Here is a 14,602-nt window from a genome sequence, read left to right as displayed (position 1 = left end):
TATTTCACGCTCTTTTATAAAGTGAAACAGCGGAACGGTCACGTATTAATGCCGGGAGTAAATACAAGTTGACGTAATTTTGTGAAATAAAGAGTCATTATAATTGTATTTTGTAATTACTATTGTATGATGTGTTATATTATTTCAACAAATACCTACATCTGAAACCTCAATGAACAGCTGCTAAAAATGTAAGTACTAAATAAATGAAAAACAATAACAAAAGTATATCTTACATAGACGTGATTTGAATCTTATAAACGTGCGACGTTATTTATAAAAATTTTCTATATTATATGATAAAAAGCACAAGATTTTTTTGTTGGATGTAACCATTATGATCCCTTATATATATTTTTTTTAAATTATACTTTGAATTAAATACTAACCTGTACTTGGCATTCAACATGTTCCTCCCCCTCTTGTTGTTAGTATAGGAAAGTATTCAAGCAATGTTTACGAAGCTCTATATTTTAAGCTAAGTGTAAAACAAAGAAAATGAATAAAAGTATATTACAATTATACATAAATCGTTATATTTAAAGCATATTAAATTAAGTGAGAACAATCAAACTTTAAGACAAAATTTTTAACCTCAAACATACAGTGTTCTTTATTTCGTGCTGAAGAGGTTATGCCGACATTGTTACGTTTTAAGAAACAGATGATTCAAAGATAAATAATACCAAAGTAAAGAAACTTGTTTAAAGTTTGTAAAAAAAAAAAACGAGTAAACATGCCTACTTGGAATCAAATACAAGCTCAGCTACGAAATCCAAATAATCCGGTGGTTTTCTTCGACGTGTCTGTGGGTACAACAGAAATTGGACGAATGATTTTTGAACTCTTCGAGGATGTTTGTCCAAAGACGTCAGAAAATTTTCGACAATTCTGTACTGGAGAATATAGAAAGGACGGTGTACCTTTGGGTTTCAAAGGTGCCATTTTCCATAGAGTCATCAAAGATTTCATGATCCAGGGTGGTGACTTCGTAAACGGCGATGGTACTGGAGTTATAAGTATCTATGGTGGTGGAACCTTTCCAGATGAAAATTTTACATTAAAACACGACTCACCTGGATTATTATCCATGGCAAACAGTGGTAAAGACACTAACGGGTGCCAATTCTTTATTACTTGTGCCAAGTGTAATTTCTTGGATGGTAAACACGTCGTTTTTGGAAGAGTTATCGATGGACTTCTGGTTATGAGAAAAGTGGAGAACGTTCCAACAGGACCGAACAATAAACCAAAAATTCCTGTGACAATATCTCAATGCGGACAAATGTAATAGCTAAATAATTGTAATTTATATATTTTTATAAGGAATTATGTAAAATACATAATAAAAGTTACACTATATTTCTCTTAAGTAAATGCAGTTTCAATCAAACACCTTTTCTTACTTTTGTATAAAAAAAAATAGCAAAATATTCTGAGTCAATGAAGCATAATTATGTATTAAATCTGTAACTAATTATGCTTCTGATTACTTCTTTACCCTAAGGCTGTCTATTATATCCTACATTGCCCCTGGGCATTTTATAATTTCTCATTATTAGAAATTGCCTATCGGGACCTGCCTGTTACTATTTAATTTCTGTTTAATTAGCTAGTTGATAGCTTGAAATGAAAATGAAAGTAATTATCGCTTCACGAACTTCAATTTTATTACGTTAAATTTACATATGAAATAAATATTTACTGTACAATTTATATTGTATCGTGTTGGATAGAAATTCAAACGCGTTTTGTATCTATCTTCTCGGAAATGAAACATTCATGGTAAATAAATACGTGTGATATATTTCTACGATTGGTGTCGATCAAGGAAAAAAAAAGAATTCCACCCATGAATTTTAGGTCTTTTACTTCGTATCTACTTGCGGTACTCTAATCGAAAACGTATCATCTATTCGTACACAGTTCGTTCAATTAAATAATTCAATATCCTAAGATGTAATCGATGTACTTAATAGTGAAGTCTTATTTTTGTATAGCTACATATTCATTTTTAATATTCTCTGAATTGTTACACGGATCGATAAATTGTTTATACATTTACTCTACGTATAATTAGTTTCCTCGTAATCCCAAAATCCGATACGAAATTACAGTAAGAAGCATCTCTGAAAATCAATGAATCTTATGCATTCACTGTGTTGTTTCTTCGATTATAGTGTATGTATATAAAATTTCATACAACTTCTAACATAAGCGGGACGATCGTATTCGTCAGCACGTTATAATCTCTTGCTTTGATTGATTGCGGAATAAATAAGAAAATAAATTCCATGTTGAACTTACGTTGCATAACAATCGTGCGTGTAAAGGCAAACTCCCAAACGATTTGCCAACTTCCCGAAGAAGTTCATCGTCGAACATCTTCAAGACTTCTGTCTGCCTCGCCGCAAAGTAATGTCCTACATCAAAGACGTTCAACAAAGTTCTCAATCTGTATTTAAATAAAATATTCCCTATAAAAACCGTCACTTATATTCGCGTGGCTGCGACATTCCAAACACAAGAACAACGGCCGATTGCATAAATCACGAATCATCCGGGTATCATCAACGGGATCGTCACGACCTGAAACAACGATCTGATTACACCGATCATCATCGTCAGCAGCTCACGGCAACGATAGCAGCTGGTCCCTCTTCTTGGGCACCGTGAGCTGAGGTGCGGTCTACCTGCTGTTGCAGAAAACGTCTTCTTCAATGGTGTCGACCTGAGAGTTATCATCCACCACCATGATGGGCGTAGCGCCATCGTGAAGGCTCGACTTTGAGATGGATCTTTTGTAAACGTCCCTGGTCACGCTCCTGGTGAAGCTGAATTTCCGCACCAGCTTCTTGTCCAAAGCAGCAGGACTCTTCGGTCCCTTCGCCCTGAACTCGTCCTCGGTGCCCTCGTAATGAGCCAGCATCACCTCCGTAGCGTGTTCCTCGATCACGTCCACCGCGTAATCGATGTCATCGTCAGTGGCATTTTCTTTGACCACACAGAATCTGAGGATGTACTTGCCCATCACCCTGGCAGGTATCATGTGAAGTCTACCGGAAGCATTGATATTCGCAAGCAATTCTTGATTTATCTCGTCGCTCTCCTTCAGTCTGAAACAGACCAGACCTGCCCTGACATCGTTGGTGATCTCGAACCTCTTGTCCCTTCTCATCAGTGTCTCGAAACGTCTGGCCAGTCTGATATGGTTTCTTATGTACTTCTGCAGTCCAGTGATCCCGTATGATCTTAAGACGAACCATAGCTTCAGTGCCCTGAATCTTCTGCTCAACGGGATTCCCCAATGACGGTAATCGATGGACTCTCCAGACCTGGCGTGTTGCAGATACAACGGATCAACGACCAAAGCTGACGTTAGCTTGACTCGGTCCCGCACCCACATGCAGGAACAATCGAAGTTAACCAGCAGCCACTTGTTGGGGTTCGTGTTGAACGAGTCCGCGTGCTCGATGCCAGCCATGAACGGTCTCATTTCCGGACAGATAAAGGCGCTTCCAGCGTAAGCTCCATCCACGTGTAGCCATATATTAGGGTAAAGCTTGCACACCGGTCCGATTTCGACGAGATTGTCGAATGCGCACGATCCTGTTGTGCCGAGGGTGGTCGTGACGAAGAACGGTACCAACCCGTTGGCCACGTCCTTTCTGATCGCGGATTCAAGACGCTTACCTCGTAGGGAACCCTTCTCGTCCGGCTCTAGAACCCGAAGCTTCACCAGACAGATCATCGCTGCCTTTTCTGCACAGGAATGAGCTTCCGTCGAACAATAGGCTACCAATCGTGGCAGAAAGGCCGAGTCCTCGGTGTTCGGGTCTTGTTCCTTCAGCGTTCTGATCGCTTGGGTACGCGCCGCCAGCATCGTGACCAGAATACACTCGGAGGCGGACCCTTGTATCACTCCACCGCCCTTCGAGCTTTTATGCTCGGCCAGGAACTCCGCTGGAAGGTCCAACGCTTTCGCGTACCAGTCGAGAACGATCGTTTCCAGTTCCGTGCAGGCCGGGCTGGCCGCCCAAGAGAACCCTATGCAGCCGATTGCGTCGGACAGCATGTCCCCCAGGATCGAGGGAAACGAGTTCCCTGCCGGGAAATACGCGTGAAACCGTGGATGCTGCCAGTGGGTGATCTGAAAAAAAAAACATCAATCATCCCTTTGGCGATCTTGTCGTTCGTTAAACCAGGTTCAACCCTTCATGGGTTGATTCACAGAATAATTGATAATCAACTTGGTTGTAGATTGAAAACTAACTGTATGTACACATTGTCGCAACGACTGTACGGTATTGTGTAAATAAATCCAATCGTATTTATTAATCGAGTCTTCATATTTTGCATACATCAATGGAATACGATAAATAAGGAAAAATAAAAAATACCAGAAACTTCAATGCCGTGAAAAAAATTAAGAAACGAATCTGATTTTCTGTCAATTATACAAGTATTTATATATTTATCGTTAATATATTGAAAGAAGAATATGCAGCAAAGAGGATGGTTGTACGATGGCGGAACGTGTCGGTTCATGGTCGACTAAGTTTTTTACTATTTTTTCGTATTCGCTAATATTATTAACATCGAAAGAGGTCGTAATCGATGAACACGAGGATCGATAATCGAGTCGACTCACTCACCCCGGGCATTATTTTGCAGTCGACGTCCCTCATAATCGCATCCCATGACTCCCCTTTAGCCGGAGCTTCCTTAGGGAGAAGTGGCCTAAGATACCCTGGATCCACGTTCGCGGTAACCCTTTTTCCTTCCAAGGTACGAAGGTACTCGCAAATGTACTCGATCATCTCCTTGCCGCGTACTTGAAACTCATCGATGTTCATGATAATTGCCGGCTGAAATGCAGGTATTCTCGTAGCTAATTCGTGCAATGAATGTCGTGTTTGATTAAGCACGTTCTCGGCGACAGCATGTACGTGATTGTGACATTATTTTCAGCGTCCTTTTATCGAGGATAAAATAAACGTCATTCGATGAGCAACGAAATATCTTAGATGAAATACCTTTTGTTCTTTGCGTTCTCTGACGAATGACACACTTTTTTAAGAAGAGCGCGTTTTCGATGGATTCAAATAATTTCACTCACTTCTCCTTTCGATTTTCTCTATTACCGGATGGAGGAACTTTTGACGTTTGTTATTCGATCGAATAACTGGATTATATATCGAAGAAGGTAATTATTTGAACGCGGCTCGATCGCGGAGAGAAACACGTAACAAGTTTGTTCCACGTTGGAGCTGAGACTGGTAGCACCTGCCAAAGCGCCGGTCAGTTTTATGCGCACCTCCTCTTCGTACATCCCTGCTTCGGCCAGATAAAATTAAGGCGGAGCTTCGGCAATCGTGTACAATTTTCATTTACCTGGATCCTTGTAATTTAGCGATCACCAAGTCCCTCGTTACGCTCGTTTACAGGAAATAGACATCGAAAGGGATTACAGTGTCCCCCTTAAAAATTCCTTCAATAATTTACAAGTTTCTGAAAATTTTCATTAAATTCATTTAACGACCGGTGCCAGATCTTCGTAATTTGAATCTTTGGATTTCTCAACAATTTTTATAACTAATTATATTGATTACATTGATCACAAAGTAATTCCAACGCAGTGAAATATGACTGTAAATAATGAATCGTTAATTAAAATTAATTTTCAACTCTCCAAGAGGAGGGGTTTAGTTCGAATTTCCAAAAATTTCTGGGAAGGGTGGTCGGTATCAATGGTGATGTATCATGGGGTCGGTGGTTGAATAAGCGGCAACGTGTTGTCGATGATGCACAAGGGGTAAACTCACCCCCTCCTACCCCATTTATAAATAGACGTTTACTCTTCACATACATTTACATCACTCCGTAGAAGCGGTGACAGGTCACCGCTCAATCTTTGTAATACATACACACATATATGGAGAACCGACGATCACCATATTTTCTCTCTGATCGCCACCTTCACGCATGATCTGTTCGTGTCCGACGTTTTCGAATTGGATTCTCGATCGGGGATGCTTGGACCATTGCCACGTTCAAATTAATTAATCCCATCATCGATTCTTCCCTACCCTTTCCCATCGATACCTGTAAACTGGCTCGTTAAATGGCTATTCTGATTTGCAAGTAAAGAAAAAGTACCTATTTCCCTTTTTCTCTTTTTCATCAGTCAGAGAAATTTAAAGTGGCATCGATTGATAATCTAAGGGGGTTGAAATTTTAGAATTCTCAATATTTCCTAAAAAGAAAAAGGCAAATACTTTTGAGTGATAGTATATTATTAGGAAGAAATTACATTGTATTAACATTGATCGCATACAAGACAAATGAACTACCTTTCATTCACATTTCGTTACACCTTATCTAGCTCTATAATCGATCATTCATATTCGATGGAATAATAGCTTGTTCAAGATTTCAGAATGTTGCATATATCGTAACGATTAGGCGATCTTCTAATTACTTTGAGCAGAGAGTCTAAAGAGATGCAGACAAGTGTTTCATAACAACGACATACTTTTCCTCGATCATTAGCTTTCATTCTACAACATTTATTTCGGCCTCCATTGATTCGAAATTTCTTTGAATCAAGGAGAGGCATTGTCTCGTTATCGGTCGCGTTTAATTAAGAACATTCTAACGATTATCAACATTCCTCTTCCCACGTAAACCGATTATGATTCATTGTTTTTCGTTTGACGTGACATCTTGCCACCGAGAAATCCACCGATCGCGTATTCATTCGAGCCACACGTGACAGTTTCGTGTTTCGATTGAAATAGAATAGAGTAGTCGAAGAATGTAGAAAAATATGATAAACCGAACAGTCCAGGTGCATCGGTGTCACCCTTGTGACCTCAACCTTTTCGATCGCGTTACGAACACGGCTCTTTTATGACCTTTTTTCACTATTCACGTGACTCGAGTTTCCGTTTCGTCTTCTTTTTGCCGTTCTAATCCACGAGAAAAGGGAAAGGTGACAGAAACGATCATAATTTGAATAACGATGAATATCTGGAACCGCGGTTAAAAAAGGTACAATATTTCTAAGAAAATGGTAAAATAAATAATTGTGTTACTTTCGGGAAATAATTCAGCAATGTGCTCCTCGCTGAAATAAATCTGAAATAAATCATTGATCGATTTCGAGGAACCTCTTCAGTGGGTCTTTAAAACACTTCGGCAGTGTCCGAATGATCGTATTAATCTCAGCGATGCACCTGGGAGAAACATTGGTAAAAGATCGAAGAATGTTTTACGTTCTACCATTTGGCGATCTTCCGCGCGATGGGGAAACGGATGGCGATGGTTCCGGGCTGCAGCCGTTGCTGCTACCGCGGCGACTTCCGGTACCACTTGCCTTCAGGCGCACCATCGTGTCCAAATGACGGAATCTAGAAGCGTATCAGGTTTATTTAATAATTCTAAATACTAAGTGCTTCTAGCTTGACTTCGTTCAAGTCCCTTAAAAAACATCTTCTCCCTATTATTTATCGTGCGGTTGCTTCTTAAAATATCCTGATAAAAAAGAATGGAAGTGGAAGGAGGACACGTAAACAGCTTCTGTAGGTAGGCATCAAAGGAAAAATGAGATAAGATGATCATTTATTTCCCTACGCGCGCGATAAACAGAAGGGTACTGAGAGATGTGGGAAAATAAAGGAAGAAGATTATTTTGAAAAATATTTCGCAAATACCTGAGGGACAGTTCGCTGGTATCAGCAGCGTCCCTTGCTTGCATCAGATAGGCCAGCGGCCAGGAGATCCACGAACGTCTGAAAGTAGGCATCAATCGTTAGATCGGTGACTTAACTAAATATTCAGTAGTATCGAATCTTACGTGGTAGGATGAGGATTCGATCCGATACCACCGATGGTCGCCTGTGTGTCCAACTTCGGCCCCGTCCTATTCGGGGTTTTCGTGAATCCCGGTTGAATAGCAGGATCAGAGACCATACGGACGAAGAAGGACCTCCTTTGCTCCAACGTGGCTTTCCTTTTCTTCTCGCGGATATCTGCCAGTTCATCCATAACATCCTATTCAAGATGAAAAACATACGTGATTACTTAAAATGATACGGACCCTTCAACGGAGAAGACGAATCGATTTTATCCACCTTGGACTCCGATAATTCGGCCAAGTAATCCGTGATGATGCTCCACGCGATGTCTGGTGTATCGGAAACAGAGATTGAGAAAGACGAAGAGACGTAGAAATATCGTTATCGAAAATGATGTTATTTACCAACGTCAGAAGCAGTGGCATTCGGTGCGGCGAGCGCAAAACGAATCGTAAAGCGTTGATTCACTCTCGCCGGGACCATGTGCAATTTCCCGGAATCATTGATGGCGCTCAGCAATTTTTGGTTCAGTTTATCGGATCCTTTGGCTCGAAAACACACCAGACCCAACTGAAATTATTCAAGATAGAAATATGTATGGTTTGGTAAGACAAACGCTTCCTCCTCGTCCATTGTTTGTCGCAAGCGCAAGGAGGAAATAACTCTTTCCTGCCCGAGAAATGACCCAGTTAACGGGATACACGTGAACGCGAATCAACACGTACCACAACCTCGTTACAAAGTTCGAATCTCGCGTCTTTCCTCACTAATGCCTCGAATCTCTTCGCCAATTGTACATGGTTTCGTATGTAGGTCTGTAAACCGGATATCCCGTAACTCCTCATGACGAACCATAGCTTCAGGGAACGAAATCGTCGACTCAATGGTATACTCCAATGTCTGTGAACGTCAATATTCGAAACGTAGAAATTGTAACGTAATTTCATGACATAAAAGTATTGCAAAACACCGCTTATGGTATATGAAATTAAAGCATGAAGTTTAATAAAAATAAGTAGAAAAAGGTCGAATTGAAAAGAGGCAAGGTATACCTATAATCAATGGCTGTATCCGCATGAGTGTGCTGAAGATAAAGTGGATCCACAACGAGTGCACCGGTCAGTTTGAATCTATCTCGGACCCATAAACAAGAACAATCGAAGTTTGTTAATAAAAATTTGTTGGTATTAGTGTTGAAGGAATCGGCGTATTCGACCCCAGCCATCAGATATTTCAGTTCTGGACAGATGAAAGCGTTGCCTGCGTATGCTGCGTCCACGTGCAGCCATACCTGTAGAAAAGGAAAATTTTGATATTTCTGAATAATAATAGAACAATCCGAATCTTATTTATCTTACGCCTGGATATTTTTTACAAAGTGGCCCTATCTCCTTGAGATTGTCGAAGGAACAGCAAGCGGTCGTGCCCAGGGTGGTGGAGACGAAGAAAGGGATGTAACCCTCCGCGGTGTCAGCCTCGAATGCCTAATGAAAATATCAATAATAGCGAGGAAATGAAATATCGAGGAATAATATAGCGGGAAATGGGGTGAATAAAAATAAGAGGATACCTGACGCAACGTTTCTCCGCGAAGCACACTTTTCTCGTCTGGTTCCAATATTCGCAGCTTCACGAAACAGATCATCGCGTCTTTCTCGACGCAGCTGTGACTTTCGCGACTGCAATAAGCCATTAGCTTTCCAAGAAGCGCAGTTTCGTCCAAATGTGCATGAGCGGGTGACTCCTTCAGTCTGGCGATCGCTTCTGCCCTTGCTGCAAGCATGCATACCAAAACACATTCCGAGGCTGAACCCTGAAATTTCATTAATAAGACCTTTAATTTTGTTCATTTTATTTTTTTCACATTCATAATATTTACCTGTATCACACCTCCGCCTTTGCTAACCGGGTTAAAATAAAGGAAGTCCGTTGGTAAACCAATGGCTTTACCTGAAATTCATTTTTGTATCATTCTCAATTTATCATTTCTATTCATCCTTTATTTAATTACAACAGCTTGCAATCTTTATCACTGTAATATTAATCGTTTAACAAATATTTGATAAAACAATATTGAATTACCGAACCAATCGCAGACTATCGTCTCAAGCTCCGTGCAGGCCGGGCTAGCCGCCTAGAACAAATAAAACGACGAAATACAAAGATGATCGGGTAAACAATGGCCTGGATCAATCCGTCAAACTTGACCCACGTTCAGACCCTAATTTGAACGGGAAAGATCGAGTCGTTCGACTCACCCATGAAAATCCGATACAGCCTATTGCATCCGCCAACATGTCACCGAGAATGGATGGGAATGAATTACCTGCTGGAAAATACGCGTGAAATCGTGGATGTTGCCAATGAGTGATCTGCAAAAAATCATTTCTTTCCAATTTCTATCGCGGACGGAATTATTTCGTAGATGATTATACAATATTTCCTTACTCCGGGCATGATTTTCGACTCGACGTCTCTCATGATGTCCTCCCAAGATTCAGCTTGGTGCGGTGCTTCCGGAGGAAGGAGGGGTCGCAAATATCCAGGACCAACGTCCGGCGTTACTCGCCGATTGTGGATATTACTCATGAACTCGCATATGTACTCTACCATCTCCTTGCCACGCACACGAAACTCTTGGATGTCCATGACGATCCTTTTTCTCTTTCTGAAATAGTTGCAATGGTAAGAATTTTAATCCTTCAATGGACAACCAAATGTCAATTGAAGTTTTAATATCTACAATACAATGTTTATTTTGAAATTCGATTATTGCCACTGGGATAAAATTGGCAAAGAGATAATTATAAATGGCTAATTATCAAGTGCCATTCGCACAACCACTATAAAATTAACACCAAGCCCACCACCGACGATCACAGACACTACTCTTTCGATCATTCCCATGGATGAACGAATAAATTAGAGAATTCTGTTTAATTTCACTTGGAGAAAAATGGCCACGCGGAGGAGTCGTCCTACCTGTTGCTAGCAAGGAAGTCCAATCGGTCTACGTTGGATGAGCCACGACCGAACAATCCCGAGTTTCTCAAACCAGCACGGATATATCGAGGATCCAGCCTCTGAAGATTCTTCGTGTCCTGCGCAAACGCGTCCTTCCGCGGGATCTTCGTGGCGAATCCTTGAAAGAACGAGGAGAGACTGATCTATGTACGCCTCTGGATAATTTCCATCAAGGGGACAGTTGATGCGAGGAACCTTTGTCTCGCTCCTCTTCGTATATTCATCTTCGCTATTCCCGAATATCCGTAACGATTCTCTTCGTTAACCTTTCCTGTTCGATCAATGACTCCGATAAGATTTCGATGCTAAATTAGACAGAGGTTTATTGAAAGCGACACGTGTCACTGATAGGATAATACAAAGGGACAGGTGTCTTCGAGTGAGAATAAAATCTTGATGTTTACAGAAAACGAGCCAATTCCTTTCGTTCATCTCTCTCTCTCTCTCTCTCTCTTTTTATCTTTGTTCTATCAATTTCTAACGAGCATCGTTATCAGACGTTTCTTCAGGTTCGTAACAGATGAAAAGTTTGCGACGAGGAATTCTCATTTCGTAGGCTGATCGAGGTGGGGAAATATTTATACAGATTTCTGGAACAGAGAAGGACTATTTCTTCGTTGAAAGAAGGTAGAAAACTCGTCGAAGCGGAGTTCTTCTTCGTTCATTCGCGATGAAATCGGCGAACAGCTTCGCCATAGAAAAGTTGGCCACTCGAATAAATTGGAAGTCGTGATACCAACAGCGATGCCCGATGGTTTATTACGGTGGGAAAAGAACGATCCCGCGTAGGCATCGTTAAGGAGGTGTCAGACGCAGAATGTCCCCGGTTTCTCTTCGTTCGAACCCGAAGAAAATGGTGCACCGAAAGTAGTCGAAATCCTTGACCTTTCTTCGTTCACTTTTTTTGCAACGACTAAACGAACATCTTCGCGGTCATCAGATTAGATTCTTTCTTAGGCACGAAAGACCGAATCGTAAGGGAAAAAAAAAAAGCATTTAGAAAGGATTCGGTGATGACGGTACGTGTCTTTAAGATTGGACGATCGATCAAGTCTTCGCGGTTTTTGCTATTTAATTCCTTTCTTCATCCCCCGTGAACAAAGACGAGACACTACTATTCTGACGAGGCAAACGCTGTGACTATTTACGATCCTACTTGGACACAAATATAGGACGAATAATGATTTCTTACATAGCGAACACGGAACTAGAGAAACTCGACGGCTAAATGTTTAAACGATATCGATTTGATAAGGTGTTACTGTCTGACCAACAAAGTTCGTCGGTACCGATATCATTTCTATTGTGTCCTCTTGAGTGAAAGACGTGGTTGATTCACATTAGAAGAGGGAGTTTCAAGTAATATTAATATTAAATTAATTTTGAAAAATTTAAATTGGAAAATGAGGCGACTCTTCCTGACTGTTCCCATTAACAAGGATCAAAGTACGAAATCATCCTATATTACTTAGAGAAGTTCTCCGGTATTTCAAAAACAGCTAGTTTTCATGCAAAAGGATAAAGGGAGGGATGGTTGAACACACAAGAGACTAAAGAGGGAAATCAGTCGAGTTGTCAATGGAATAGTTCAACGAACCGAAAACAGCCGAATGGTCGAGTGTTCATCGAGCAGTTCGTTTCTCCTAGGTAAAACGACGCCCTTTTAGGGATAAAAACGTTCATAATAGTGGAATGCAGGGACGAGGGACTGGCCGGGGTGCTTAATAATGCAATATGGCGTCGAAGCGTCGCGGCGCTATGCCGGCTATGCCGCATACCACCACCATATACGCCTACACTGCGACCCCCTTAACACAGCCGCGGCTCTGTTGCCGTGCGAAGAAGCCACCGGATAGGAGATGTACCGTGCAATCGAATGCTGATTAGAAAATATTGATGGAACTTGCCCCGTGCGGAGGCTTCCCTCCGATGCTTTTTCCAAGCTCGCCTCGGAATTCCGGAAATTATATCGAACGCCAACTTTCGATAGATCGTCCCACTTCTCCTCTGGCAGTGGTATTAATTATTATTGATCATTATTGATACGAGATTAATGAGAGTTTCGTTTATTGAGAAGCAAGGGTTTGCTTTACCAAAGAGCCATAACGACAATTTTCATTTTCTGAATATCAAATCATCCCTTTAGATAATATGAAACTTTTTCATTAAAAATTTTTACTATTATCTACATTTCTTAAGGCTACTTCGTTCAGTAGTTAAGCTCTTAATTAGGGAAGACGAGCAAAGGAGATATTCTCTTTTAGAGAAGTCATTTTTAGAATTAGTGGGTATTTTTTATAATACGTCTTTGTGATATGAATGCTAGGGATTCGACATTCCTGAGACATTACTCGTACTCGATTTTTTTCTGAAAACTCTTTAAATAGGGTGCGACGAAGGGAGGTTTGACGCAAGCAAAAGGTCAAGTTCAGTAACTCTAGGGAGTCATAAACACTTAAGCATTCCTTCATGGAGAAAGACGAACCATTGAAGAACCAAGAAATCTTTATGTCCATGACTGTACGAGACCATTCCAAGTTCCATGAATGGTTCCAGGAGTGACACGTCAAAGGAGTGAACTGATGACCTACTGCTAGAAAAACGTGATCTGCTCGTTCCCTAACTCATTGATTCTGATAATGAAAATGGTCATATATAGTCAGATCAATTAAAATTTCAATCGTTAACACTTTCAGTGCATTACTAATACCTGACTAACGTACGAAGTTGTTACTTATTTTAATGTAAAATATATCTTTTTTCTTCTCCAGATGGGTAAATCAAAATTAAAGAGAAAGAAATGGACAAAGAATTTAAAAGATGAACCAAAAGATTCAGGCGTTCCTATACCGAATCTACCAGAAAAGTTTCTTCTGATGCGTGTAAGTTTTTCAACATTGATATTAAATTGCCTTGTTATTAAATTTCTAATATTTCAGGTGAAAAGTGGCACGAAGATCAGAAACGTTTTAGGATATGCATTGAAAGAATTTTCAAAATACAATAACGTTGTTTGGACTGCAGCAGGTCAGGGGATTGGAAAAGCCATTTCCTGTGCGGAGATTTTTAAGAAGAAACAAGAAAACCTTCATCAGATTACCAAGTTGCGTTACGTCGAGTAAGTTGAAAAATATAAAAGACTCTTATTTTTTTTGGTATTAATTCAGAAAAAATAAATTGCAGATCGACGAAATCGATAACGGAAAAGAAAGGTGATTTGAACGTAGAAACTCGCCATGTACCGGAAATACACATTCTGTTAGCGAAAGAGATAAAGGACACATCAGAACCTGGGTAATAAAATTTGTTCTTAAGTTTAATTCATTTCATTTTGTAATGATTTTGATAAGAATGCTTAATATAGTTACCAAGCACCCGATGATTGTGGAGAATTTTTAAACGATGAAGATGTGAAAAATAACAAAAAAGATAGGAGACAGGAAGCTGGTAATATGTCCTGCATTGACGCTGAGGAATTTGCAGCTATGGGCTTGAGAACGGGTCAAAAAAGACCGAAAAAAGAGCAGCAAGCTGAAGCGCCACCTAAAAAAAATAAGAAGAGAGATGGATGAACGACTATAAAAAGAAAATGAGTTACATTGTAAATAAACTTAAAAAAAAAAATACATAACAAAACTCTGATTGTATACCTTTTGATTAGTAGTCCAAGTATTGATATTAAATAGAAAGTTTATTCTTCACCAGTACATGTATATTTG

The 14,602-nt window shown here is 40.2% G+C and overlaps 4 protein-coding genes across 8 annotated transcripts; 2 read left to right on the top strand and 2 right to left on the bottom strand.

Moving 5' to 3' along the window:
* The first annotated feature begins 16 nt into the window (after positions 1-16).
* Rpp25 (ribonuclease P protein subunit Rpp25) lies at positions 17-14,553 on the top strand. 2 transcript variants are annotated; one of them, XM_034326653.2, is made up of 6 exons: positions 17-191; positions 13,271-13,486; positions 13,655-13,765; positions 13,823-14,001; positions 14,067-14,177; positions 14,248-14,553. In XM_034326653.2, the coding sequence occupies exons 3-6, from the start codon at positions 13,655-13,657 to the stop codon at positions 14,453-14,455; spliced, it is 609 nt and encodes a 202-aa protein (XP_034182544.1). In that variant the 5' UTR covers positions 17-191; positions 13,271-13,486; the 3' UTR covers positions 14,456-14,553. The 2 variants fall into 2 exon arrangements, with proteins under 2 accessions (XP_034182544.1, XP_034182543.1); XM_034326652.2 differs by lacking the exon at positions 13,271-13,486 and having other exon boundaries at positions 22-191.
* LOC117605383 (peptidyl-prolyl cis-trans isomerase H) lies at positions 322-1,372 on the top strand. The gene has a single exon (XM_034326654.2). It carries the CDS (start codon positions 737-739, stop codon positions 1,289-1,291), a length of 555 nt encoding a protein of 184 aa, XP_034182545.1. The 5' UTR covers positions 322-736; the 3' UTR covers positions 1,292-1,372.
* On the bottom strand, positions 1,508-5,540 carry LOC117605375 (tyrosine decarboxylase). Of its 3 annotated transcripts, none has more exons than XR_004581670.2 (4): positions 4,656-5,539; positions 2,694-4,150; positions 2,308-2,589; positions 1,508-2,129 (listed from the first exon to the last, which is right to left on the bottom strand). XR_004581670.2 is itself a non-coding variant. In XM_034326640.2 (4 exons), the coding sequence occupies exons 2-4, from the start codon at positions 4,854-4,856 to the stop codon at positions 2,583-2,585; spliced, it is 1,665 nt and encodes a 554-aa protein (XP_034182531.1). In that variant the 5' UTR covers positions 4,857-4,868; positions 5,037-5,540; the 3' UTR covers positions 1,508-2,582. The 3 variants fall into 3 exon arrangements, 2 of the variants coding, with proteins under 2 accessions (XP_034182531.1, XP_076549401.1); XM_034326640.2 differs by having other exon boundaries at positions 1,508-2,589; positions 4,656-4,868; positions 5,037-5,540; XM_076693286.1 differs by having other exon boundaries at positions 1,508-2,589.
* On the bottom strand, positions 5,638-13,055 carry LOC117605374 (aromatic-L-amino-acid decarboxylase). 2 transcript variants are annotated; one of them, XM_034326638.2, is made up of 14 exons: positions 10,842-13,055; positions 10,308-10,527; positions 10,118-10,231; positions 9,942-9,993; positions 9,739-9,809; positions 9,430-9,672; positions 9,218-9,343; positions 8,912-9,150; positions 8,585-8,759; positions 8,264-8,429; positions 8,136-8,188; positions 7,859-8,055; positions 7,716-7,793; positions 5,638-7,412 (listed from the first exon to the last, which is right to left on the bottom strand). In XM_034326638.2, the coding sequence occupies exons 2-14, from the start codon at positions 10,506-10,508 to the stop codon at positions 7,274-7,276; spliced, it is 1,854 nt and encodes a 617-aa protein (XP_034182529.1). In that variant the 5' UTR covers positions 10,509-10,527; positions 10,842-13,055; the 3' UTR covers positions 5,638-7,273. The 2 variants fall into 2 exon arrangements, with proteins under 2 accessions (XP_034182529.1, XP_034182530.1); XM_034326639.2 differs by lacking the exon at positions 10,842-13,055 and having other exon boundaries at positions 10,308-10,605.
* Positions 14,554-14,602: the final 49 nt, after the last annotated feature.

This window comes from Osmia lignaria, chromosome 3, assembly GCF_051020975.1.
Source record: "Osmia lignaria lignaria isolate PbOS001 chromosome 3, iyOsmLign1, whole genome shotgun sequence".
Lineage (NCBI taxonomy): Eukaryota > Metazoa > Arthropoda > Insecta > Hymenoptera > Megachilidae > Osmia > Osmia lignaria.
This window is presented reverse-complemented; position numbering and strand designations above follow the sequence as displayed.